Source organism: Pagrus pagrus (assembly GCF_965226575.1).
Source record: "Pagrus pagrus genome assembly, chromosome: 7".
Taxonomy (NCBI): Eukaryota; Metazoa; Chordata; class Actinopteri; order Spariformes; family Sparidae; genus Pagrus; species Pagrus pagrus.
The window spans coordinates 18,011,945-18,039,694 of NC_140191.1; the positions used below are offsets into that span (position 1 = coordinate 18,011,945).

The 27,750-nt window shown below is 41.8% G+C and overlaps 1 protein-coding gene across 1 annotated transcript; it reads left to right on the forward strand.

The window, feature by feature from the left end:
• Nucleotides 1-471: 471 nt before the first annotated feature.
• znf1035 (zinc finger protein 1035) lies at nucleotides 472-27,106 on the forward strand. The gene is made up of 3 exons (XM_084356359.1): nucleotides 472-1,325; nucleotides 17,435-17,498; nucleotides 17,595-27,106. Exon 3 carries the CDS (start codon nucleotides 17,638-17,640, stop codon nucleotides 26,368-26,370), a length of 8,733 nt encoding a protein of 2,910 aa, XP_084212485.1. The 5' UTR covers nucleotides 472-1,325; nucleotides 17,435-17,498; nucleotides 17,595-17,637; the 3' UTR covers nucleotides 26,371-27,106.
• The last annotated feature ends 644 nt before the right edge of the window (nucleotides 27,107-27,750 follow it).

Sequence of the window (27,750 nt, forward strand, 5' to 3'; positions counted from 1 at the left end):
TAAAACTGATACTAAGGATACAGGCTGAACTTGTCAGATGATCCAGAACTGTGTTTTTTCTCCTTTCTTTTTTTTTTGCAAACGTAACACAACTCCAGCAAGCAAGGCAGTTATCTAACCTGTTCTTGTATACCATTGGACCTCTTTTGCTCCTCTGGGTGACAGGCTGAAAATCAGAGCTCCTTCTCACTTGCAGTTTTAAAGCTGTTCCATGTTTAATTTAACATCTTTCTGTACATTGATGATTGATGACCTAGGACATCAGTGATCTGCTAATTCAGAGGTAAAAAGCGAAGTAAACCTGATGGGTTCATTATTCTACTGGTAAAGTAATTGCCTGATCACAGACATAGTCAGAAGATCCCGTTTACAGGAGAAAATAGGTTCTGAGTATTTTTTCCTCCAGAACAATGTTTTTTTCCCCTCTGTGAAGTGGTTCTCATGTGCCTCTTCAGTCAAAGGAGTTTCAGACGTACTAGACCCGCACGAGTGGGGGAGGCGCCATTTTGTAGCAGATCTTACCACAAAATGGTTGCGTGATACTTGTTAACCCTTTAAGGACCAACCAGTCCAGTCCAGCAGACAAGGAACCAGCTCTGGTTGAGTTCCCCAGTAGCTTTGATCATACACATACAACATGAACACAGTGGTACTGAAACTTCACATGGATGCAGCCAAACCCCACGGAGGACTTCAGTGATCAGCGTAGTTGCTGTCAGCACAAGTAATACTGCCTGTGTGCCACAGCACGTAGGGAGTGCAGGAGCAGCTGCAGCAGCAGCAAGGAGGCAACCGCGGTGCAGTCGCCCGGAAGGAGTCGTGCTACCGCCCCGTCAGGGTCCAAGTCACAGCCATAGAGCAAGGAGGGGCGGGCTCTGTCGGATTCCCCGCACCTTGTCATTGGTTGTTATTAGACAGTTGTATAACGTACGCACAATCCTGGGCACATTGTCTGAAAATGCGCAAATACAGATAATGGAGGCGGATCTGGATGTAGTGCCGCTAACCGCAGCACGACAAGACGTGTAACGTTAGCTCACATCGTGCGGGGGGGGAAAACACGACGGTTTTGGACTGAATGACCCTCGTCGACTCACAGTCCAGAAAGAAAAAAAGGTCTCCTGACTGTGTTTCCCCAGGAAAGACAGAAGACATCGTCAAGGAGGATAGCGGCTTTCTCCGTGTGCTGGCAAAGAAAAACGGGCTGTAATGTCTGTCACCCCGGAGTCTGCTGAGTGATTATCGCAGAACGGACAATGTAGCCGATAAACCACAAAGGAAATCTGGCGGTGAAGCAAGCAGGAGCAACACAGAGCGCTGATCTGGTAAGAGGTCCTGCTAGAGACCAGCTGCAGAGAAGCCATTAGCTGTTTGTTATCAGTGCTAGCTTGTATTGTGCTAGTCACTGAGGTAGCTAGCTAAGGCTAGTTTCACCCACAATATCAACCAACGTCAGTGTAAAATGATTTAACACGTGACTTGAGTTACTAACCTCGCAGCTGCTTTGGATGTTGCAAGGTTTTGTTGAGCTGATAGCATCTTACCGTTTCTCTTTTGTCTGCTGTCCTCCGTCTAGGCTGGCTAAAAGTACAGCATCTTATATTAACACAATCAAGAATAGAGAAACACAGCTTCCAGGTGCTCATACACCGTAAAACAACATTATGGAATACATTTTTTTTAAAAAGCTCATCTCTGTCCAAATTATATAAATTAACAAACAATAAGAACATAAGTTTACAAGATAAAGTTTTGGTAATGTCTTGTATACACTTGCCAGTAATAATTCATAAGTACCTGGCTTGTGGCAGCTCTGATGATGTGTCACCTAATTGCTTTAAAGCACAGTAATTCCTACAACAAGTGAAGAAAGTTGTCATCCATGAGTAAATAAAATCCACTGATTTCCAGTATAATCTCAGTCCCATCATTTTGGGTGATTGATCTGTTATTAATCCAGTAGTCCATAGTCCTCTGGTGAAATCATAACTGTGAGGAGTGCAGTTGCATGGGTAAACCATTTCTGTGACTTAACACAGTATTTACACTTTAGTCAAAGAGATTTGCGTTCCAGGTAGCCCAGCAGGTAGAGATCTGTATACTTAATTAGGTACACCAATACAATCCAGGATCATAGCCTCTCCATGTATTGTTCCTCTTAATAAAGCGTGTGTGTGTGTGTGTGTGTGTGTGTGTGTGTGTATATATATATATATATATATATATATATATATATATATATATGAGTTGTGTTAATTGTTAAAAGTGTTAATTCAATCATATCTTTATTACTGGAGGGTCACAGTTGTGGTGTAGTGCTGGACTACATGATATTGTACAGAGCCAAACACTTTTCTACAAGTACTCCTGAAACCAATAATTCACCTGTACCCAGATACACCTAAAACCTAGATCTGTTTTGTGTTTCCACCACAGCCAGTACACTTACATGAAGGCCTGCTTGTTACCAGGGCTTGAGAAGTTGTAGCATTTATTTATTGACCCACTGTAACATCTACTTTACTGCTAGATTGACAACAAGGAGACAAGCTTTGCTCAAGAAAAGGCTGCAGGCTGCTAGGCAAATGAAAGAAACCAGATAGTTTGGTAAATCCTGTATCAAGCACAGGCGAAGAGACTACTCTGGTTGCTCCAATTCTCTTACCAATAAGTGGTCTGCTTTTTTGTAACTCCACCTTTTTAGTATCAGCTCAGCCAATGGAAATGCAAAAATAACAGATCTAAAGTAAATGATCTAAACTGAACTGCTTGTTAGGATTGAGGCTCAATTTTCTTCCCCTGTGTGTTGGTTGATGTTATGAAGATTTGAAATTTCTTGGATAAATTGCTTAAAATTGTGACTACATTACTTTCATAATAAATTGCTGACTGAATAGTTGGCTTTGTAGAGAAATAACTACATAAGTCTAGCTCAGCCTTGCTTGTCATTCTGTGTGTGTCTATGCTTGTGTGATCTGATCCGTCAGTCTATTGACATGTGCTCACTGATGGAACTGTGAGTGGGAGGCTAACAGATGACAACATGCCAGGAGGTTGAAACAAGGATGAAATATTTGCGCTTTTGAGACATGGAAAACGGAATTTTTGATTAGGCGAACAATTGCACATAAAGCCGGCTATAAGTTTGTTTGCTCATAGCTAGGTTAAAAAGTCCCAGCGCACCTCCGGCCATCTCTCCTGCATGTCTGCTGACAGCACTGTCAGCCAAGAGTCAGTCACAGTGGTCAGCAGTAGAGGATGTTGTACCACCGTCTGGCTCAATAGTATTTTTGGCAACTTCACTAACATTTACAAGTCCCCTCCAAAACTATTGGAACAGCAAGGCCAATTCTTTTATTTAGGCTGTACACTGAAAACATTTGGGTTTGACATCCAAAGATGAATATGAGACAAGAGATCAGCATTTCAGCTTTCATTTCCAGGTACTTAAATATAGATCTGTTACAGAACTTAGAAAATGGCATCATTTGTAACGGAACACCACATTTTTAGGTGTGCAAAAATATAGGAACAGGTAGACTTCAAATAGATTAGATAATATTTAGTTGCAAATCCTTTGCTTGCAATAACTGCATCAAGCCTGCGACCCGCTGACCTCTCCAAACCTTTGCATTCTTCTTTTGTGATGCTTTTCCAGGCTTTCACTGCAGCCTCTTTCAGTTGTTGTTTGTTTCAGGGGGGTTTCTCCCTTCAGTCTCCTCTTTAGCAGGTAAATTGCATGCTCAATAGGATTTAAGTCTGGAGATTGACTTGGCCAGTCTAAAACCTTCCATTTTTTCCCCCTGATGAACTCGTTGGTTGTTTTGGTAGTGTGTTTTGGGTTGTTTTCTTTAAATTGGCAGACAACAAGTTTATTTTGCTGCTGCCATCATGTGTTACATCATCAATGAAAATCAATGAACCCATCCCAGAAGAAGCCATGCAAGCCCAAGCCATGATATTTCCTCCACCTTGTTTCACAGATGAGCTTGTGTGTTTGGGATCATGAGCAGATACTTTCTTTCTCCACACATTAGCCTTTCCATCACTTTGGTAAAGGTTAAAATTTGTCTCATCAGTCCATAAAACTTTTTCCCAGAATTTATGAGCCTTGTCTCTGTACTTTTTGGCAAATTCCAATCTGGCCTTCCTATCTCCTGGTGTGGACTCGTCTTCTGCAAACGGTGCATTGCGATACCTTCGCTCCTGCCCTCTGGAGGTTGTTGGTGATGTCACTGACAGTTGTTTTAGGGTTTTTCTTTACAGCTCTCACAATGTTTTGTCATCAACTGCTGATGTTTTCTTTCGTCTACCAGTTCATTATCTGTTGCTGAGTGCACCAGTGGTTTCTTTCTTCTTCAGGACATTCCAAATGGTTGTACTGGCTATGGCCAATGTTTGTGCAATAGCTCTGATTGATTTTCAACCTTCTCTCAGCTTCAAAATTGCTTGCTTTTCTCCCATAGACAGCTCTCTGGTCTTCATGTTGGTTACACCTTTTTTAACTATAAATGCAGTCTGCAAAGGATAAACCCAAAGCTGAAACTGAGAGTAGACATTCAGCGCTATTTTTGAATAATCAATGTAAGACACACCTGGGCAGCAAAAAAACACCTGTCAGTCACATGTTCCAATAAATTTGCTCGCTTGAAAAATGAGTGGGTTCAAACAAATGGTGCTATATTCTAAGTTTTTTAACAGATCTAGATGTAAATACCTGGAAATGGATGCTGACATACTGATGGTCTCATATTAATCTTTTGGTGTCAAACCCAAACGTTTTCAGTGTACAGCAAAACTAAAGGAATTGGCCTTCCAATAGTTTTGGAGGGGACTGTATAACCAGAGCAGAGAGTGTCAGAACGGTCAACAGACTGGCCCTGCCCCACGCTGTCCTGCATCACACTACAGTCACACTTAGATTTGTGGTTATTCAGAGACTTGTTTTGTAAAGTTTACAGCCTGCTTTGCTTGGCTCCTACACTGCTCGGTGTACAATGACGCACCTAAAAGCACAAGTGGAGAATATATGGCCAAGCTGCTTTTTGCTTTGTTTAAATTGCATGTTTAAGGGGTACAAAGCTAACAAAATAACGTGCAGTATCAATTTTCAGTTTTCCTGAATGAATAAAAAATGCCATCTAAAGAAAGAGATCAATGAAAAGTAGTGAAAGATGAGCTATTGGTATCAGAGACTGAAATAGTCAGCCAATCGTAGGCTTATGCAAACAGTCAACATTTTGCGAGTCAGACTAATTAACCTGTAACAGGGGCAGGGCTTTGACCCTCTTTGTTAGAAAAACATTACAGACAATATCACTACCAGATAGGACAACCTACTATGTGGAAGCAAATGTTTGCACCTGTAATAATCACCATTTAGTAGGTAATCTATGTGTGGTGTGATTTGCCTTGTCTTTGGCTGATGTTGGGCTAGGTTACGTTAGTTGTGCTGTCCTAAATTTATTTTTCATTGTGTTCACCTAGGAAGCTGCGTTTTACTCTTTTCTCCTTGCAGAAAAAACGACTGCACCAGTATCGTATGGGTACACGTTAAGTTTAAAGCCGTTATAGTTCACTATTTTGATAGACAAAACAAAAAGTGGTGCATATGTCATAGTAGCTGTATTACAAACCCCTCACAGTGATTATAAAGGCTATGTTGTTTGTGTGGCCGTTGCTGATTTTCACAGCTAGGTACTGTGACTACTAGAGAGATTTTGTTTGCTGTAAACGTTATCCATCGATATTTGTTATCTGGGTATTTGCTTTGCCTTGTTTACATTACCATAGTCATTAGAGTGAATCAGTGATTAAGATTTCAAATATATTAGGCCTTGCATCACAGAGTCATTTCTAGTGAACAATTGTGATATGAAGTGGATTTGCATCAGCCTTCCACAATACTCTGTGGAGAGTAGGTCTCACTTGCCCAGTAGCATTCTAAGAATGGAGGTAGCATACCACAGTCCAACAGCAACGAGCAAGGGCATAGGGAAGGACACACAGAACTCCTCTGTGTTTACCCAGGAGATCGCCTTAGTGAGGGATCATATTTTCTGCAAGACAGTATTAGCTTTAAATGCATTTCTCTCCTCGTATGCCTGTGCTGTGTTGTACACCATGTAAACATAGTTGCTTGTTGTAAATTGTCAAATCAAAATTAAGTGTTCCTCTTGGGGATTTACAATTTTATGTCCTATACATGCATATACTATTGGCTTACATGATTTTTCACATTATTCTGTTTGCTGGTGTGTTAGACACCACTGCTAGGTGTCAAAGGCACTCTTTTAGCAGCTGCCTGTGCCACTCCTGTAATCCATGTAAGTTACTAATGCAGGTGTAGATGGCAGTCATTAATGGAAAGGATGTGTAGATTGTATGGTGCTCTTGCCACTTTATTTTATTTTTTTTATACTTTATTTTTTCAAAACAACATTGAACTACAATATAACAACAACAACAAAAAACTGCAGAACCTACAGTTCCACCAACAGTTGCTCACCTTTGTATTTAGACAAGCAATTGCATTGATGGATAAGTCAGTTCATATGGTAAATATTCAGTGATCATTTTGTGAGGTCACATACACAATCCATTTTTCCCAGTACGGCAGGAATGTATCAGTCTGTAAATTTAATAAAAAGGTTTTCTCTCCATCCCTTGAATGGTAGTAACAATATCTATCTAGTCGGTCTTTGTTGGAGGTTTGGCCTGTAACCCCTCATGCCCCTTTAAACTGGAAGCAGGAGGCTCTGCCACAATGGCAACCAGTGCTGACCTTGCCTCGTCAACTGTTATGTCATGTGCTGAATAGGGTTGGCCTATTGTTTCTATTTTCATAACGTACAATCATGGTTACTTGAGATTGCCAATAGGTTGTTCCTAGAATGGATGGGCTTGAGTGATGGGGGAGGGACATTCTGCTGTGCTCTCTGCAGTGATAGGTTGATTCGCAAGCTTATGAGATATCAGTTTGAGTCACGCGTAGAGACTGTAACATGTAATTTTATGTGTAGTTTTGCTTGCGGTTGGAACAAACAGCCAGCAGCAGTCCCTCCTGACCGACCTGCTGCTGCTCTTCTCTGGTTACACTTCTCCGGAGCTGCTCTTCACTGCCAGAGTGTCTCTGGGCTAGAGAATACAGACAGGCTACGTGTCTGTGCGAGCTACCCCTCCACGAATAGCCCGGTGGCAAAACCTGCCTTTCCAAAACCAAGTAATGTTTCCTGTGTTCGAGCTCAGTGGGTGTGGAGGGGCAATCCGCCATGTGTTGTATCACTGTACCCTACTGACGAGGTAACAACCAAAGCAGAATGCTCTGCAGAGTGTCCCACCGCATCCCTCTGGCCCATCCATTCTAGCATCAACCTTGCCCAGTTGCTTGGGTGCAGTGGGAGTAGGTGAAAGGGTAGGTGAGCTGCAGTGTTGGAGTGTCTTTCCATGGCCTGTTTGTGTGACAAACTGTTGGGGGGGGAGTGCGTTAAACTGGGGCACAAGGCCAAATTGAGTGAATACACATGAAACACTATGTAACATGCCATTGTGTTTCTGGTCTGATCACAGGCTTATTGACCCGTTGCAGACACGTCACAATGATTACGTGACACGGGAGGCGACGCCATGACGGACGGCAAAAGAACACTGGACTCAATAGAAAGACAAGGAGGCTCGTTATTGTTCCTGACATTTTGTAGTTTTCTATCGGTTTTAACTTAATTTTGCTGGCACCCCCAGTAGTATACATCTGATCTAAGACCACCAGCTAATACAAACAGAGTCCTGAGAAGGACTAGCCAGCTAGCATCGCTAGTAGCTTAGTAAACAAACCCTACTTGAGTTTATTAGCTAACGGTAGCTATGTGAGCTAACTACATTGAATTTGTTTTGACTGACTCTAACATAACTTTGATAACGTTTTAAAATGAAACTTACCTTGTACAAAATGCTCGCTGCAGATCCTCGAGTATTTTGAGGGCTGCCAGCCCTTGCGATTAATTGCAGCTATCCATAGCTGTCTTCTGTCCTTCTCAAAGGGAATTCTGTAAAAGGCTAGATCAGGTTTGCAGCCTTGTCTTTTGGTACACTGCTCGGCACAGCAGGAAATACCCATTTTAACAACATAAAATTAAGTTAAAACCGATAGAAAACCACAAAATGTCAGGAACAATAACGAGCCTCCTTGTCTTTCTATTGAGTCCAGTGTTGGCGTCCGTATCTCGCGCGAGTGGAACGTGACGTCACGTCCAAAGGGTCAATATGATTGCCCGGCACTACATGTTTTGTTGCATTTCTCCAAAAGCTGAATATGTTTCAACAGTGCTGCCAGCTGCGCTTTTTGTTTCTTTGTTTGTGCGTTGCAATGAACATGTAAGTGCAAGACCCCTCCGGCTATGCTGTAGAGTGTACGTCTTTAAAGCGTGTATCACATGCTGGATGTGTCATACTGTCGGAAAGAGTAGTCAAAAGAACATGAGCTCTGAAGTGCATTTTTTTTTTGTTTTGGCCTTTATCACATACCACTGTGTTCTTTCAGTACAAAGTGTCCTCATTGTGTTTCTGTCCCTCCACAGCAGCTCAAGCATAGGAGGGACTTCTGGCACAACTTAACCCACTTCCACATGCATTGCAGTATATAGAACCACTTCATTGTTGGACTGCATTTCAGCTTGTGGCCTTCGTCAGGGTCATCCAAGTAGCTCAACGAGGGGTGGAAGAGTGTCTGTGGAAACAGGATGAACTTTCGTAGTAAAAAGACTGTAACCTTGGAACATAACCTCTTGATTTGTGTGATTCAGACTGCTAATGCCTCATGTAGCCTTTGGTCCTAAAGAATTTCATGGTCTTTTCCCAACAATCAGGACCTGAAGAACACCTGTTCTTCTCTGGTGTCCATTTGAATGTCACCACTTTGACAACATCTTTAAGGCCTAGATTATACTCCCAAATGCATTTGTGCATATACAGCTGCGGAGACCATCTAAGCATAGTAGTTACGATTACTGGAGTCCACTTGGAGGATGTTTTCCACACATGCGCAGATGCATTCCTTAGCCTGTAGTAGTGCAGAGGCGATGCGGGCAAGTCCGAGCGGGCCCAACAAATTAGTGATGTTTGCACATAGCCTAAACGTGCACCCTCATCACATGAACGTGTGTGCACTCAAAGTATAATTTTGGCTCAAGTTAAATTTCATGTTGCACTGGCCCCATATCCTTGCTGCTAAGGACTCTCTGCATGGTGTGCGTAGATATAATTCTGGGACAAGCAACAGGATGACTGCCATTCACTCAATAGCCAGTGATGCAATTGAGAGTTTTAATGTGAGTTACACAGAGCCCCTTTAAAGAAGAGTAGTCCAACACCCCATCCGTTTTCTAGTTTTTACCCCAACCCCTCGTTTTCAAATGTCCCCTTGCCCCTTACAACAGAGTAGGGCTGGTGCACCGCATCAACATTATCGATTACTTAAATATCTCGTACGATTTTTGGCTGGATTCATATCGGGTGCGGCAATGCAGTGTTGCGGGAGTCAATTCATGGTCCGTATAACGCGTTGGGAACTCCTGTGGATCAGTTTGCTGGAAGATGAAGGTGCTATGTTGTTATGCTACTGTCATGCTGGTCCTACTACTGATTGTTGTGTTTGTCCTTATTGATGGATTAAAATAACAATAAACAACCAAGATGAGGCAGATCATTGCTGTGGTTTAAACTGAGAGACAAGGCCAAACCGAAGTGAAACGTTACGCTACAGAGAAATGTCTGTTGTGTCCCCTCTGTAGTATTTATCCATGTTTTAAATAACATGTCCTACCACTGACCCATTTTACTCTGTTTATGACCTCCGGTCATGCCTTTGCCACAAAAGGTTATGCATGCTGGTTACTAGTTACTACTGCTACTAGTTACTCTTTGTCCCCACAGAAACTTAATATATTAGGATTACACAGATTACCAGTTAAGACTGGGCTATTTTTTGTTGGGGAATAATGCCCTGCCGTGCATACTTTGTCATATTTATTTGCTGATGATTGAAGATGATTGAATCAAATATTGAAATATAAATGACATGTTCTAAAATGTTATTTTGGGTGAACGTGTTGCTATATTAATCAAGTTAAAAAAAATGATAGATTTATCAAAAAATAATCGATAAAAACATAATCGTACAGCCCTACAACAGAGGTAGGTGGTGGTCAAACCTACGCAAAAACAACATTCAAAACAAATCCGCATCTTGGCTTTGAGTGGGGAGACGCTTCGACTGGTGAAATCATGGCACCAGCCGGTTCCAAAGACATGCTTGTTTGGTCACCCATTCAAGCGGACAACAAAGCAACAAACTGAGTTCTGTGCTCTTCACATCTTGCACTGCCCACATTCAGCACTTTTCATTCACATGCATCCGTGTATGTGCGACCCTGACCTTACAAGGGGTAGTCATAAGAATATCCCCCTATGAAATGGGAGAACCCTTCAAGACCCTCATAAGTCATCAGTTGTGTTGATAGCATAAAAACTGATGTGACCAGACATTTACAATACGCTGTAGTGATTTTTCTTGCGACACAGAAAAGTATGGACACTTGCAATTCATGCACAATTTCATGCTATCAGTCAAGTCATCAAATAAAAAAAGAGCACTGCTTCATTACCTGGCCACCAACGTTAGCGATGGGTTATAGGCTAACAATAGCAACCTATGCTCCTAGCCTGCCAGTCTGCACTGATATTAGAGGAGCAACAACTTCCCTGCTGGACTTCATCAAAAAGGGGAATTCAACATTACAATACATCACAATGCGCGACTGTCATGCACAAAGTGGCAATAACAATGTAACGTTAGCTAGGTAGTTAGCTTCTGAGACATCAACAAATGAGATCTCTCATAGCACTCGGTTTGAAGTGTGCCTCAGTTTGGAGGGCCATGTAGCCCTCAAACTTTGTCCTACCCCTCCAACCCAACAAGAATTGGGAAACTCTCCCCCGAGACGTGAATGCGCTAAACAGAGGGGTAGGGCAATCGGAGTGTATTGGGATTGGGCCTTAAGCTGCACAGAGTGCCCCTCGTTTTACACAAAAATGCTGTCATTATGAGAAATGCCAATGGTTTCATTCCATTTGTTGGAGTCGGTTGGGCTGAAGGAGTGTATTGTTTTACAGTTCAAGCTTTGGTTCCCTTATTGGTACAGTACTGTAGCGTCTTGCTTGATCATTCTGGCTTTGTGTCATACTTGTGCTTGGCTATGCTATGGAGCAGGCTATGTTACGGAGCAGGCTAAGTTGCCCTCTATTTTTGCTGCCACAGACACCTGTACGTTACTATGCAGGCGGAAGTTGTACTTATTAAGCAGTGTGGTGGCAATAAGCCAACACACAAACTCATGCCCTCGGGTTTACGGTGACAACCATTAAATGCAATGTTCCTCATCTTTCTCCCCTCAATTCCTTTGATCACTCTATTCTTGTGTTAATGATATAGAATGCCTCGAAATACTTCTTCAAAAATCCCGTTTTTGGTTTTGTGATCTACACGTGTAATACATTCAGAACGGTTATGTTTTCCACATTTGGCATGTGACCCAGCACTTTCCAGTTTGTAGAGGAAGTTTGGTACCTACAATGAGGATGGTGCAAGGAAAAAGGGTAATATGAAACAAGAAAAAGCTGTTGCTTACCTTTACTCGTCTATGCATAAAAGTTGGCCCAAATTGCAGTAAGCACAAGTGTAGACTTAATTGTAACATCTATTTCTGACAGTTGCATTTCTCCTAGATTGATGATGATGCAGTGCAGCTTCAAGCAAATGTATTTTTATGAAGGACAATGAAAGTAAATTAATACTACCACTTCTGGCTCCCCAACTCCAAATTAAATTCATAATCAAATTGATTGATGATCTGCTGGGTAGATTAGCATTAGTTTTAGTTTGGTCTGACAAAAAACAAATGAAGAAAATATCCAATTACGGATCCATAGTGCTTGTAGTTAAAGCTAAAATACCAGTTGCTAATGGTAAAAATGCATTTCACAAACAAGCTCTTTTGCCAAATTGGCAAGCATTGGTTTGGAGTCTGCCAGTATTTGAAGCTTTCTCATGTGGCTTGGCGTACAGGTACTAGCATTTTAATCCTACTGCTTTTCTGCTGTTGCAAGTGCAGCTGTCATGTCATGTTAACACACAGTTCATTTTTTATTTCATTATCAAAGGGTGCAAAATCACTGCTAGTCTGAGAGTTTGATCTGAGTTTTGTTAGCCTGGTGCTTTACACTGGACAGACCTGCTGACATTTAGATTAGATAGACAACCAATTAAAGCAGCAAAATGTGTGATTGACGGGTGGCGCACTTTTGTCAGTTATCGTATCAAACCTGCCCCTTATTAGATAAACTGTTCTAATTTGCCCATCACAAACCAGGATGTAGGGAAATCTGTTGGAATGTAGGGTGGCCAGATGTGTGTGCCAGAGAAAAAATGAAAGGTGAGCTTGCAGATTTGTCTGGTTCCCAGGCTGGTTGCTGCTGGTAGCTTCAAATTGATGTGCACCTGTAGCTAGCAGTATTTCATCCAATCAGTTCACTGTTACTGCAGATCCGGAATGTAATTATTACCATTAACTTAAACCCTTAAAGTGTTATTTGGCCTAGTGTGAAGAGAAAAATGAAGCACTTATTTTTAGTTAGCTGAACAGGATGATTTGAAAGGTATAGGCAAGTATGAACAGGCACTGGGTATGGGGTCTTTTTATGCACCTTCTCCAATACTTTCTTTTTGATTAAAAACGTGCACACAGTAGGATCTCAGTTTTTGCAAATTATTTATTTGAAGCAGGAGCCATGGGAAGGCAGACAAGGAGTTTTTGCTGTTGTTAACATTTGTCTGTCAGGGGCTCACTAAGCAGCTGGCCACTATGGCTGTTCATGATGAGGGCTGAGTGATGAGTAATTTTTAGCAGTTAGACAATATTTTTTCTAGAGCGTTGATCAGTCACATTTCTCCAAGTGTGGAATTGGAAGTCTTTCTGTCTTGTCTGGTGTGATGGCTGCTGATGACATTTATTATCTTGCTAAAACAAAATGGAAAACTGCAAACAACAGTACTAATATTAATTGCATTTATTTCCCTTTTACAGACGATTTGGATACCAGCAGATATTTTAACACCAGGTACAGAATGTATTTAATATAAAGCGATTATGTTCTCTTTCATGGTTTTGAGAAATGCTTGTCTAAAAAGGATATCACATACTGATATATTGTAAGGATTCCATTCCAATGAATTATAAAAAAATATGATTTGAAATTAATGATTGTCGCTACTATTGCTTTGACTAACCCTGAAAACGTTTATTTAATTGACTTAAACAACTACAAAATAAGTTCCAGGATGCAGTGATGCAGGGGAGGGTCAGGGGTGAGGTGGTGGAATGGGGTGGATCTGCTTGTACGATGTCCAAGTCAGAATGGGTGAATGGTGAGAACGTTGAATAATCAAACTACAGTAAAACACTTAAAGGTTGTCGGCCAGTTGATGGTTCTCAGTTTGTGGTGATGCTTAACTGTAGCTGGTGATGCACTGCTGGCCTCCACACAGTGATACAGGGTTGTTGGCTGAAAACCTGTTTATTAGTTTTCATTGTAGCTTCTCTGTGGTATTCTGATATCATTTGTAAGTGTGTTTATGGCCTAGTCACCCCAACTTCTGTAGGCCTCCCCTTGGCCTGATGAAGCCGCCTGAGTTTAGTTGTATTTCTTTTTATCTTATTGTAATCATTACCCCTTTCAATACTGACAAGTTCAGCCAAAGCCAGCTTTGACGGTCTATTTTAGTCTAATAAAGTGGGTATTTTTGTTTGTTTTGGTGTCTATTTGTGTTACCCTCAACTGTATTTTCTTACTGAGCTGTAACTTTGGAACATACCCACTTACTAGAGCTGAGGCTTATATCCAAGTTAGGGTCACAGTGGTACCATGTAAAGCAATGTAGCCCAGAGGCCCCATTCCCTAGCTAAGTCCTCAGCACTTCCTGGGGATCCCAGTGCCTTCCCAGGCATACTGGGACAATCGGAATGTTTTACCCTGAGGTCTGCTGCCAGTTGGAATGGGGCAGCCTGAGCTGAGTCCCACCCATGCAAGAGAGATGAGTAAGCAGGCATTGAGACTGAAGTCAGCCCTGCGTTAAAAGAAAGCACTGCATTTTTGCCAGAGCCCTCTGCATAGCTTAAATTTGTCCGAACACGGCCATGGGCTATACATGTTTTGATGCTTCCTCCTCCAAAAACAAGGCGTGGGATTAGAAGATCTTAAAAGTTGTCGCTCTCGCTTCTTCAGACAAGTCTAAAAAGGGAAAGGTCTGTCTAATACTCTTCCCTGCCACCTGATCCAACAAACCACCTGATGTTGATCAGTTGCCAAGGTGTTGTATTACCAAGTACCTTCGTGAACTACTTTATAACTCTAACATGGGGTTTTGGGCAGTCCATAATTAGCAAAAGAGTCAATTTATATGAAACCACTCTGGTTCAGATCAGGCAGGCCTTTTCTCCAAATTACTCCTAGTGATATTTTTCTGTTTTTGCCCAGTGTTAAAGTTGTCCAGTTTTGTAGCTTTGGTCTTCAAGCAGTGCCTTCTCCAGTACCCTCGCCATAGACAGTAATGCTTTTCCATAGGCACTTTTGGCCATGCTGAGTCAAACTGCACTATGCTGATTTGCGTTTCCATTACCAGTTTCAGCACACCGAGTTGTGTTGAGATCCAAGCAAGATCGAGTGACATCTAATGCTGTATTTCCATTACATCTGCCGGCCTGGCTCTACTCGGCTTGACTTGGCGTGGCAGCCACGTCATTCACTCAGGTTTCCTTTCCACAGACATGAGTTGAGTTTTAGGGGGAGACTGGTGCTTGTCACAGGTTGTCACAGTTGCAAGTCGTCACCGTGGTCCAATTGGAGGCAGGGCGAGTGGGGCCTGGCCCTACTCCGGAGCAGGTGCAGTGCTAGCTCAGCTCAACTCAGCGCAGTAAAACTTGTGATGGAAATGCAAATCAGCGTATCTAGGTTTGACACAGCAAAGCAAAAAAGTGGGAGCGAAAAACGCCATTACAATCATGGCCACCCCATGACAATCCCCCTTCTCTCCTTGAAACAAGCTTGTGTACGATTACGAGACTCATGTCTGTGCAAGAGATCAGACTGAAAAGTGTTTTTAAAAGTGTCTGGGTTCAGCTCGCAGTAGTTTTGTAGCTTCTAACTGAATCGCTATAGTTTGAAGTTTAGTTCTCTCTTGGACCTCTTTTTGTATTTTCAGACATCTTGTTTATTTCACTATTACATCATGCCTTTCTTTAGCTGTTTCCTGGGTTGCTAAGTTGATGTTAAGTTACTGCTTTTGAAAACCCAACATTTCCTGATTTTGTAATTTTGTTTTTTTTAAATGCCAAATAACAAGGGACTTTCGTGAAGAATTAATAAGAAATGAAACTTGTTTATCACTGAATTAGCAGAGCTTATTGGGGACCACTTTGACCACTATTCAGGACAAGCACATCATTTGTCGTCAGCTGGGCTACCTTCAAGGAGGTAATGGAAATGAGAATCCCTGTGATGCTGGGCTGACATGCCGAGTCAAACCAAGTTAAGCCAGGCCAGCACATGAGTATGGAAAAGCCTCATGAGCCTGGTGACATGCAATCACAACTATCCAACCCTATCATTCCTCTGGGAAGATTCTGTACACAGTCAGACAAGGGTTCTGAGTTTGAATCCCAGCCAGGGCAGGGCCTTTTTATGTGGAGTTTGAAATTTCTCTGTGTGCGCAGGTTTCTTTCCAGTGCAGCAGTTTCCCCCAACATCAAAAACATGGATGTTGGGTTAATTGTCATGTCAGTGTCCTTGCCCTGTCTTAGAACTAGAGTTGTTCCCCGGGCGCTGCGCAGAGGCTGCCCATTGCCTGCACACTGCTACTTAAGATGGGTTAAATGTTGAGATTGAATGACCCACTGGCATCAACTTAAACCCAGAGCCAGAGCTTGCAGATATCCCTATACTTGCCCCTTTGCAACTCTGACAAAGGAAAGAGTCAAAAATATAATTTAATTTGCTTTGGGTACACCCGCTAAAAATCACCTATTGACCCCATTCCCACTTCTGGCAGGCAAGGTAGCCCGTTTGTGATTGTTATCTGAAGCACTACTTTGTACGTCACTGACGCCATGTTTCACATCACAAATGCACCGGAAATGGTCGTAATAGCCATTCAGTCCAGTAACTTTTGGAAAGTCTATAAGTGCCGCACAATTGAATTATTTTATCCCCCTTCAAGTTAGCTGGGCACTAAACTGGAAATAAGCTGGCTCAATCGGCGATCCAGGTTTTTTCATAGCTTCAAAACACCACTGAGCAGCTTTCATAGGAGTTAATGGGACTCCACCTCCAACGCTGTGTCCAGTAAAAAAAAACTGTCCATGAATAGACTGCATCCCGAATTCCTTCCTAATTTACATGCCAACACCTGATGTGGATAATGCGTCAGAATTTGGCGTGTTCACCCAGAGTCTTCGTTTAAATCAAACTACTGCAGAGTCAATTGACCCGAGTGCAAATGGCAAGTTTACACATTCCCATTGCACACAAAAGCCCAGTGGAAACAGGGTGATATTTTGACTAACCAACAGTTCAAAACCCAAAGAAAATAAATTAAACATAAAAAAGAGTAAGATAAATTAAAATGTGACAATTTGTTAATCCTTATTGTTATATCTTCCATTCAAAACAGTACAAAGACCATATATTTCAACTTCATTGATTTTCCTATATTGCCCAACAGCTGCAACATTAAAACCCCTGACAGGTGAGGTGAATAACATTGGTCATTTCATTACAATGCAATGCTCTGCTGGGAAATCTTGTTTCCTGGCATTCATGTGGATGCCACTTGACACGAACAGAGTTTCAGATCAAGTAGCTCCATGGTGTGAATGCAGAATGCATCGTCCTGCTGGGGAGGCCCCTGCCATAGAGGAGTACCGTTGCCATGATGGGTTGTACTTGGTCTACAACGGTGTTTGGGTGGGTGGTGCATGTCAAGTGGCATTCATGTGAATGCCAGGACGCATGCTTGTCTGCAGAAAATTTGAGTGTAATGGGATGATCAGTATTAATTCCTTCATTCGTCAGTGGTTTTATATTGTGGCCTTAGCCCACTACCTGGCTGGCATCAAACCCTTATGCTTCTGTTTTTGGGTGGTGAACCCATATGGCATGTTGCAACCAACCACATAGCTGTGAGATTTATGAGGACAAACAAACCCTATTTACTGTGATATGGTGTCAATTCCATCTGTAAAATCTTCCCCGGGCACAGATTTTTAGTGGCGTATAAAATGTTCACAATAATAATGTCCATTAATTTTTTTTTATTTTTTTTCAGGTTTCCATTCTGATGCCACCCACATCTTCCTAGAGATTCCTAGTCCTTGTATATCCAAGAAAAGGTCAGACTTTTCTTTCAACATGAACTGTGTAAATGTTTAATCTGCTAATAGTTGGAGTTTGTCTTTTTATAATTCTATGCTTCTTTGTATTTTCAGGAGGGTGTAAAATATAAGCCCCAGCTTCCAGTCCTTGCAGAGGATGGCTAATGGGTGGGATTCATACTTCCCAAACCTCCCACCTCTGTCATCGGATCCAAGCACTTTGAGAAGAACAGCAGAGTCAGAGGGAAGTCTTTCACAGCATCTAGAGAACTTCATTGGTCATCATGACTTTCCTGGGACAGTGGCTTCACATGAAGCCCCTGCAACAAACTCGAACTTCAACACAAACTATTACTCAAATCCAAGTGTTGGAAATTCCAACTCAGACTGTGTATATCAAACATACTACAAAGAAACGCCATGGCAAGCTGATGGAGAACAAATGGAAAAAGATTACTTGCCAAGATGTGGAAATGGTGATATAGATTTTACCACCGATGAATTACAGACTTCGGAAACTTTTCCTGCATCATTTGCAACAGATTTACAGGGACTTAAGCAAGACTGTGGAATGCTAGCTACTTCATTTCTTGAGGACTATTCAGATGTCAGCAGCTGCTCTGATGCAGATGCTGGCGAAACAAGGCCCTCTTGTAAATTTATGTCAAGTAATTTAGTTTCAAAACCTAAAAAAGATGATCCTATAAAACACAGCTCATCGGAATGGCTGTTCGCTCATACCGGAAATATGATGTTTCCGACTGAGAGTCCATGCCCTAATATGTCAGAGACTAATGTAACTTTGCCAAGTTCATTAAACGCTACGGCAGGACAAAACAAAGCTGAATGTGCACAAGTCAAGATTGAAAGTCAAGAAAACCCTGTCAAATCTTACGCTGGACACAGTCAGTCCTCTACTACTTCTAACATGGTGACAACTACAGGGAGTGAGACTGTAGAGGAAAGAAATGTGTATGATGGTTGTGAAGATCAGACACAAAAGGAAGATGTGGAGAAAGATCTCACTCAAGGAATTTATTCAAACATCTCTGCAAGTCGGCATGAAAACTTGACTGGTGATGCAATAGAGAAGTATCCAGACGGCAATGAGGAGGAGCAGATCCCCATCACTGCTCCGAATGTCAAGGCCATATTTGACAATAAGCAAGATCACTTGGATAAAAAAGTCCTAAGAAAGGAAAAAGAGGGATTTGATAATACCAACTCTACAGATGGTCAAGATAGAAATCTGAGAGAGGATGAGCAGGACAAAAGTGAAGTCCTAAAGGGGGGAAAAAAAGACTCAGGCTCATTAAAAAATGAGAATTTGGATAAGCAGACATCCCCAAATCCTACTTCCACTGATTTGCAAGATGAAAATAGGGACACTGACTGTCAGGAGAAAGAAACTCAGTCAAATATCTCTCAATCTTCAGATCCACCAGGTATTAAGGTGTCTGATTGTAAAGATGTTACTCATGAAATGAGGGAATGCACAAATACCTTGAAAAGCAACAGTCATGATGCTGAATCCTGTTTGCAGTTATCTGGGCATCAATCTTACGAAAGTGTAGCTCGGGACAATATTTGTTCAAGCCCTGCTGTGAAGACTGATGGTCTTGTCAGTGATAACTGTGACAAGAATGAGCAAAGTGCTGCAAGTCATTCAGATTTGTGCTTGGAGCAAAATAGCTCCAACACAGATCCAAGTTGTAATGGGCCTACTGTCACTAGTGACAGTGTGTCTGTTGATACTGGAGATGAGCAAGGTATTGCTAGCTCTGTAGACTCCTGCTTACTGCAAAATACTTCCAGCACAGACATAATTACCTGTCTTGAAAATGAAATGACAAGTGCAGAAGAGAAGACTAGTACCACTTCTTCAAGTCCACTAGAAAAGGAAACCACAACCTTGCCTACAGATCCAGCCGGGACCAGTGACGGTACAGAGCAAAGTCTTGACAGTTTAGTATTGTGCTTACAGTCAAACGCCACAAGCATGGACATAAATCCCTGTCCAGAAAAGAAATGGACAAGACCAGCAGAGGATACAAATTCAACCTCCTGTCCAGATCAGCAACAGTCACTATATGAAAGTCCATTGGCCCTAGAACCACAAAGTCTGACTGAAGATGTTGCTGAAAATGCTAGAGAGTCGTTTGAAGAGCTTGCCCCATATACAGAGGAACCATCAGTGCCTGGCGTGCTGTATGGTGAACCTCTGTCAAGAGAAGACTCATCATGTGACACTGATGAAACAACACTTGATGCAAGTCAATGTAAAGACACTTCTTTGGCTAGACTTGACACTAACAGCATGATTCACTCAGAAGGACAAGCATCTCATCTAAAATCTTCTATAAAAATGAGAAAACGCCTACAGCCTGTTGTTATACTGCAAACCGAGGCAATAAATGGAATGAGTAACTCATATCACTGCACAGGTTGCCAACATACAACCCACAATGTAGATCATCTGATTGAACATCACCATTGCTGTCATTCAATGCCCAATTTCCAGTTTTGCAAGACTTGTAATCTCTACCTGATGATAAGCAATGAAAAAGCTGAAAAACATTTGTGCGGTGTAACCAAGAAAAAGCCTCGGCTCCCTTCTAATCCCGGCCTTAAGAAGAAAAAACACTATGGTGGCCGCAAGTGCATTAAGTGCAGACTCGTATTTTCAAAACGATATCAATATATCGGGCATATGCGGACACACACTGGAAAAACACCCTATAAGTGCGATGGATGTGGATTGTATTTTGCGCAGGGTAGTACCCTGCAAAGACACAAGGTAACACCTGGAAGATGCAAGCAGCCTAAATTGCCAGTTACAAATTCTGATGCTGTTAAAAGTGAAACTAAACCACCAACACAAAAGGACTTGGTACAGACCAAACCATCTGCAAATTTGCCACAAAAGGACTTGGTACAGACCAAACCATCTGCAAATCTGCGACAAAAGGACTTGGTACAGACCAAACCATCTGCAAATCTGCGACAAAAGGACTTGGTACAGACCAAACCATCTGCAAATCTGCGACAAAAGGATTTGGTACAGAACAAACAATCTGCAAATCGGCCACAAAAGGATTTGGTACAAAACAAACAATCTACAAATCTGCCGCAAAAGGACTTGGTACAAAACAAACCATCTACAAATCTGCCGCAAAAGGACTTGGTACAGAATAAACCATCTGCAGATATGCCTGAATGTTTCGTGAAGCTTGTTGACATCTGCAAAAACAATTTGTGCAGTGTATGTGGTAAAGGCTTCTCGTCTTCAGTGAAGGCCAAAAAGCATTTCTACAACGTACACAAGGGAAAGAAATTGGCAGTTTTGCAGAGTCCGTCCACCACAAAACTAAGTTGTGAGAAAAGTCAAACAGGAGAGAATGAGAGAAGAGCAAAATATAAATGTCCTCTTTGTCCACGGCTTTTCAAATACTCATACAACAGGGCTCGACATTTGCGTGACTGTGTCAAAGAGGCAGTATTTGGTGGCAAGGAAAAAGTTGGCGGTAAATATCGGTGTCCCTTGTGTCACACTACCTTCACTTTATCATCCAACAGATATAGACATATTAACACATTTTGCCTCAGAGAGAGTGTTAATCGTCTTGCGAAGGAGGCACAATCAAGGCCAAAGTCTGAACAGAAAACACTGTCAAAGGAAAATGAACACAAAGTACAGGCACTCCCAGCTTTGGCATCCTCCAAGACTGCACCACGTTACAAATGCCAACAATGTCCAGCTGTTTTTTATCATCCTTCAGGAAAGTACAGACATATGAAGAAGCATGAGTTGTTCAAACTCACTGGCTCAACTCAAATGATCAGGTACAGGAATTCAGTTTACTCTACCATGTCTAAGCCAGCTGCTTTAAGTAGTACAAAGACTGAAGAGAGTAAGAATAGCTTAACATCAACTGAAGCAAATAACGGTCTTTCCCTAAGCTGTCATTTTTGTGGAAAACGTTTCGCCACCACACAGTCACTGAAGAAACATGAGCGTAATCACAAAGGTGAAAAACCTTACCGCTGTCTGGAATGTGGAAAAGGATTTAAGAGACGTGCCTATCTGATTGGTCATAAAATCGTTCACCAGAGGAGGATACAGTGCACTGTCTGCAGAAAGATTCTTCCGACTGTTAGAGAACTGATCCAGCACAGAAGTACACATCTTAAAAGGGGAATGCTTCAATGCCCAGACTGCCATCAGCAGTTCCAGTATCCTGCACACCTCCTCCGGCATCTTGACCGCCACAAAACAAGAGAAAACAAGGCACCTCAGCTTGAAGAGAAAGCACGATTAAAACCCCAGCAATCCTTGGAATCTGTGAAAGAGGAGAGTGAACTAAAACAGCTACAGTGTTCCTTATGCAAAGAGGTGTTTAATGATGCCCAAGTACTAAGAAAACATTGTCTTACACATATATCTGGGTCCTCATCGCACCAGTGTCCATTTTGCAAACGTAATTTCAATAATCGCCGGTATTTGCTGCGCCACATGATCAAACATACTGGAGACAAACCCTTTTCCTGCACTAACTGTGGAAAACAGTTTTACCGTAACTTGTACCTTAAACTTCACAGTGAGCACTGTTTGCCTGCCCAAACCACACATCCTGTTAAAATGGAGTCCAAGCCAAAGGGATCACATCAGTGTTCCTACTGTCCACGGGTGTTTACCAAGAAACTCCGCCTGAAAAACCATCACCGTGGGCACAAGGCAAACTCTCTGGTATTGTGTGAAAAATGTGGGCAGTACTTTGGATATACAAAACTAAACCAACATCGAAAGAACTGTGAGGGGACAGAGCTCAACACTGGCGCATCTTCTAATGGCAATTTCAGTTCCAGCAGTTCTCAGACAAGCCAGAATGTCCGTAAAATGCCTTTACAATCCAATGCAACAAAGATGCTTCAGTTTAAATGCCCTCACTGTACACAGAAGTTCCGGTTCAAGTCTTTACTCATGAGGCATCTTGTTTCACATACTGGTGTGCAGCCTTATGCATGTGTACACTGTGGCCACAGATATAGAACTCAGACAGCGTGTTTGCAGCATGAAGCTTTCTGTGATGGTGTTTACAAAGAACGGCAGTCAAAAATCAAAAGTGATTCGGCAAAACAATTGTCAAACATGCCTACTCTCAGAGACACAGCGCAAAAGCCCCAAGCAGAAGGTGTTGCTGAGTACAAGTGCAAATTCTGCACCAAGACTTTCATGAAGCCACGAAACCTGAGACGTCATATTTTGACACATAACGAAGTGAAGCCTTATCGCTGCAAGGCTTGTGACTGCTGCTTTTCAAGGTATGATCATTTAAAAGTACATCAGGGTCGTTGTAAAGGGAAAAGATCACGATTGGAAGTCTGCATTCCCAAAATCAGTTTAGAGGATGTTGGCAAGGGTTGGCAAAGTAAGTTTGGCATTGAGACTGCTGAAAAGCAAGAGACCTTTGAGTGTGAAGTCTGTTCAAGGAGCTTCCCAACTCAGTCTAAACTTTCTCGACATAACACTTTGTTCCATGTCGCAAAATTATTCAAGTGTCATAGCTGTGGCTCATCATTCTCTCATGAAAAAACTCTGAAAAAGCATAGGAAGATGAGAAAGTGCAGAAAGGTCTCCAAAGAGACAAATGCTTCTCTACCACCTAGAACTAATCCACCAACAGAAAATGCGACAAAATCTATTGATGTGGTGAGAAATCGAATTCTTCAGAGAATCCAGCCTCACTTTAACAAAAAGTACAAATACGTATGCAGTTATTGCCCCCGTGCTTTTGGAAACAGCCATCAATTAGGCGTGCACATCCGCCTGCACACAGGCGAGAGGCCATTTGCCTGTGATTATTGTGGTCTGAGATTTATTAGGAAGGATTATGTGCAGCGTCATCTCCCAAAATGCACCGAAAAACCTAAGCAAAATAAAGTGCTTTGTGACAGATGTGGAGGGTTTTTCCCACATGTCAAGATTGCAAATCACAAAAAAAGTTGCACTTTACCACCAAGCTCATCCAAGTCAACAGTTGGCCAAGACCAGCAGTCAACCTCACAAAGCCCACCAAAAGGCTTTTCTTGTGCATACTGTAGTTCCCGTTTTTTGCTATTTTCACAGCTCCAAGAGCATTTTTTAAATGCACACAAGATGGAAACAATGGTTCCACCAGTGTCTACTGCTCCCCTCCAACACCATCTGTCAAATATACCAGACATCAAAGAAGAGCCTGCTGATGAGAGTTGTGACAAACAAGTTAGTGATGGTGCTAATTTAATCTGTAAACTAGATGCAGCTTCTGACAGACCCAAACGGTTTCCCTGCCCAGAGTGCAATTTGTCCTTTGTAAGCAAAGCTGGACTAATTGGTCATATGCGTGTGCACACAACAGAGCCTCCGTTTAAATGTAAAACATGCAAAAGAGGTTTCTGGAATAAAAGTCTCCTCCGTAATCACTACAGGAAATGTAGATTTAGGAGTATTTCAAAGAAGAATACAAGCAAACAGTTGGAGGCCCCTTTGAAAGCAGAAATTGATTTTGCGCTGACTGACAATGTTTTGTTGTTCAAAGAAGGCTCCAAAACAACTGGCACTGGGGTTTTGCAGACCAACTTCTCCTGCAAAGAGGAAGTTATAGATGAATCCTCACAAAATTCAGAAGGAAATGAGGTGCAAGGCAGCTCAAGCAAAGAGAAGAAAGCTGTGCAGTACCAATGTTCAGAATGTGATAAGAGCTTCACAGATGGCTTAATGCTCATTAGTCATCTTGAAGACCATGGAAGACAGGAACAAGAGAAAAAGCGCAGTACATGTCCTAAGTGTGGGCGGGTGTGCACTAGTCCAGGAAATCTTGTAAAACACATGAGAACACATGGAATTGAGAGGAAACGGTCTTGCCCTGTTTGCAACAAGATATTTGAGAAATACTCTGATTTTGAAAGTCACAAATCATGCCATGACCCAAATAGACCTTATGCTTGTAAACTTTGCTGTCAAAGGTTTTCGGCAAGACCATCTTTATGTGATCATTACAAAGACGACCATCCAGATGATGTATTTACTTGTCAATTCTGTAACAAAGCCTATTCAGTCAAAAAATCACTGGCAAGACACATTAGAAAATGGCATCAAAAAGAGAAGAAGAATCTTGTGAGTAATGTACAGGAAAAGAGGAGTGCAGAGCAACAATCCAGTAGTAAAATCAGTACAACTGGTGAAAGTGATGAGGAGGAAAATAATGGCAGTGGGGACAGTGACTCAGACTCTGCACCATACTTCCCGTGCCACGTGTGTGGCAAGACATTCCCAACATCAGAAAGTCTTGAGGATCATCAGCTCTGTCACCTGGGCGAAAAACCACATGAATGTGCAGAATGCGGCAGATGCTTTTTCCAGGCATCCCAGTTGCAGCAGCACCAACGAATGCACAAGTCTGAATTTCAGTGTCAGGCATGTGGCAGGGGTTTTGTCTCTCTCTTTGCACTTCGTAAACACAAGCATACTCATGGAAAGAGCCGTCCATACCGTTGTCCCAAGTGTGACTTCAGTTTCACAGGACCGTCACAGTTAGCAGAACACATGTCCTCCCACCGTGAAGAAAGCTTCCCATGTGACATATGCAGTCGTGTGTTTCGCTCCAAGAGTAGCAGAGCTGAGCATCGGAAAAGCCACTCCAAGTCAAGTGACCATCACCCGCGTTCAGTTTCAAAGGAAAAACATAAACAATCTGCATCACTCTCTGAAAGCTCATCAGTATCGTACAAAGAACTGAAATATCGTTGCGGCGTTTGCGGTGAGCGTTTCAGAGACCCAGAGAAACTCTCAGAGCATGGTTGCATGGCAGCCAAAGAGCGACCATACTCGTGCTCCGACTGCGATAAACATTTTCTGCATGCATCTCACCTGAAAAAGCACAGGGCCACTCATCAGCGATCATGGTCTAGTAGTGAATATCCATGTAATCAATGTAACAATAGTTTCTCCTCCTCTCAGCAGTTCCTCAGCCATCTTAACAGCCATGTTGATACTGTAGCAGGGATTGAATGTAGGACTGAAGATGGTGGTCCATCACATGGTTTCATATGTCCAGTTTGCCATCAGTGTTTTGCCAGTGCCACTGAATTGATTGGTCATTTTCCCATGCATCCTGACGGTACATATGGATGCAAAATTTGTAAAATAACATTTTCATCTGAAAGTAAGCTTAAAGAACACGAGCACTGTCATCTGACATCTGCTACTGAATTTGAATGCACAGAGTGTAGCCAGAGCTTTTTGGGAAGCACTGCTTTCCTCCAGCACAGCTGTTCCCGTCAACGACAGTCAAAAACGGAGAATGAATACTCAAATCCATCAGCTAAGACTTCCCTTCCATCTTATCGTCAAGCACCGGGAGAGGAGGAAGAGATTGATGTTACAGGCGAGGACTTTTTCTATTGCCCTGTTTGCTCAATGCAGTTCTCCTCAAAAAGTGGCCTCTTGGAGCATCAAAATAAACAGCACCCAAATGAGAAGCCATTCAAATGTGAGCTTTGTGGAAAATCATTTGCCGTGAGGCGGTACCTCAGAGAACACGTGCGAAGGCATAGTCAAAAATCTGCTGCTCAATCAGCAGAAATAAAAATCAGATGTACCCAGTGCCACACTGAATTCAATACAGCACAAGAACTGACTTTGCATATGAGAGTGCATCCCACCTTAGCAGTTGGACAGTACCGCTGTGATATGTGCTACAAGTCATTCAGCCAGTTGTCTCTCCTTAAGCAGCACCAAGAAAGTCATGTTGGCCAAGTTGTATACGAATGCGACGAATGTGACAAAGCCTTTGCTTTCCCTCACCTACTGGAAGAACATCAACTGACTCATGCTGGGTCCGCTCAGTAACGGTTGTTATATACCATCTACCTTATCCTCCCTTTGAATAACTAACTAAAGTAACTTGAAATCCCTTTCATGCCTTACATCTGATTGTGTACCTCCACTTGTAATCCCAGTTTAGATCCAATTTGTATTTTTGACCCTTGTTACATACTTAAACAGCTCTTGGCTCATGTCGGTCCGACAGAGAATCTTGTTCTGAGTTGCTATTTACACTGTATATATTTTTAGTTCTAATGTTGGAATTTGTATACCGTAAAATAGTCACATAGTTTCTTGACAGTGTTTGTAAATTTATGACAATGTAAAGCTGTGCAACGTTCATATTAAGTGATATTCTGTGTAATGAACACAGACTAAGCATGAAAGGACAAGATGTTCATGAAGTGTCTTGGATAAAGGCTGAATTTTTTGATCGAACACGATCATGTTTTATGTTTGAGAATTATTTTGAAACTGTTTTTAGTCAGTTTTGTTTACAATATGTAAGATTCAAACTGGTCGTTTTAATCTATTGCTATTTTCTATGACTATACATGTACTATAGATAATTTTGTAATTTTCAGTTTAACATTTCCCTGTGTATATTATGGGTTGCCTTTTTGATATTGATAAGCATCTTGTACAGACATTTGGAAAATGTTCTAATTGAATATTCTTTTCACAACCCAAGGATGTTACTTTTCTTAAGAAATTTGAGTTGAGTTCAGTTATGGAATAAATTCAACTAGAAAATCTCAAATGAGTCTTGTTTAAATTTGTGTTTACTTTGGGGTAACCTAAGGAAAGGTTGGCTGTCTATGAAAAGCCTTACTTCACTTACCAAAACGTTTAAGAAGTTCCAACCTAAGTTAGAGAACATGATAGAAACCTGGTTGTGTGAATCAAGATGTCTGAAGGTACATCACTGACCTGAAAGCAATTACTTGGTATGAGGAATAAATATAGTTTAAAAAATATATATAAATACTACTGCCACAAACAAACCCTGTAAATAGTTTGTGTTATTTTGTACATCTGCAGTGTGGTGTACTAGAGCAAAAATCAAGTAACTATCCTGAATTTGAGACCAGTTGTGTGGTCATTAGAAGTGTTAAAATCATCTTACAGGTTTAACAGCAAATAACATGTAAGCTTTGAACATTTAGTTTATCAAGATGTAAGTGTTTTGCTTGTACAAAACTACCAAAATTGCAGTTCTTGGCTGCTGTGGCCAAAAAATGAAAAAACATGTCCTGTGTCTTTTCATAAACACTTTTCCCTGACTTCGATGGAAAACGTGGAACCGAGAACAGCACCCTGGATTGAATGAAGCATAGACACGTGGTTCTTCTCTTTGTGCAGTTTGCATGTTCTCCTTGGTTGCAGTTTAATAGTCTTTTGCTT

What these genes read in the sequence shown, in the direction of transcription:
- znf1035 (XM_084356359.1), top strand. Translation starts at nt 17,638, where the DNA reads ATGGCTAATGGGTGGGATTCATACTTCCCAAACCTCCCACCTCTGTCA.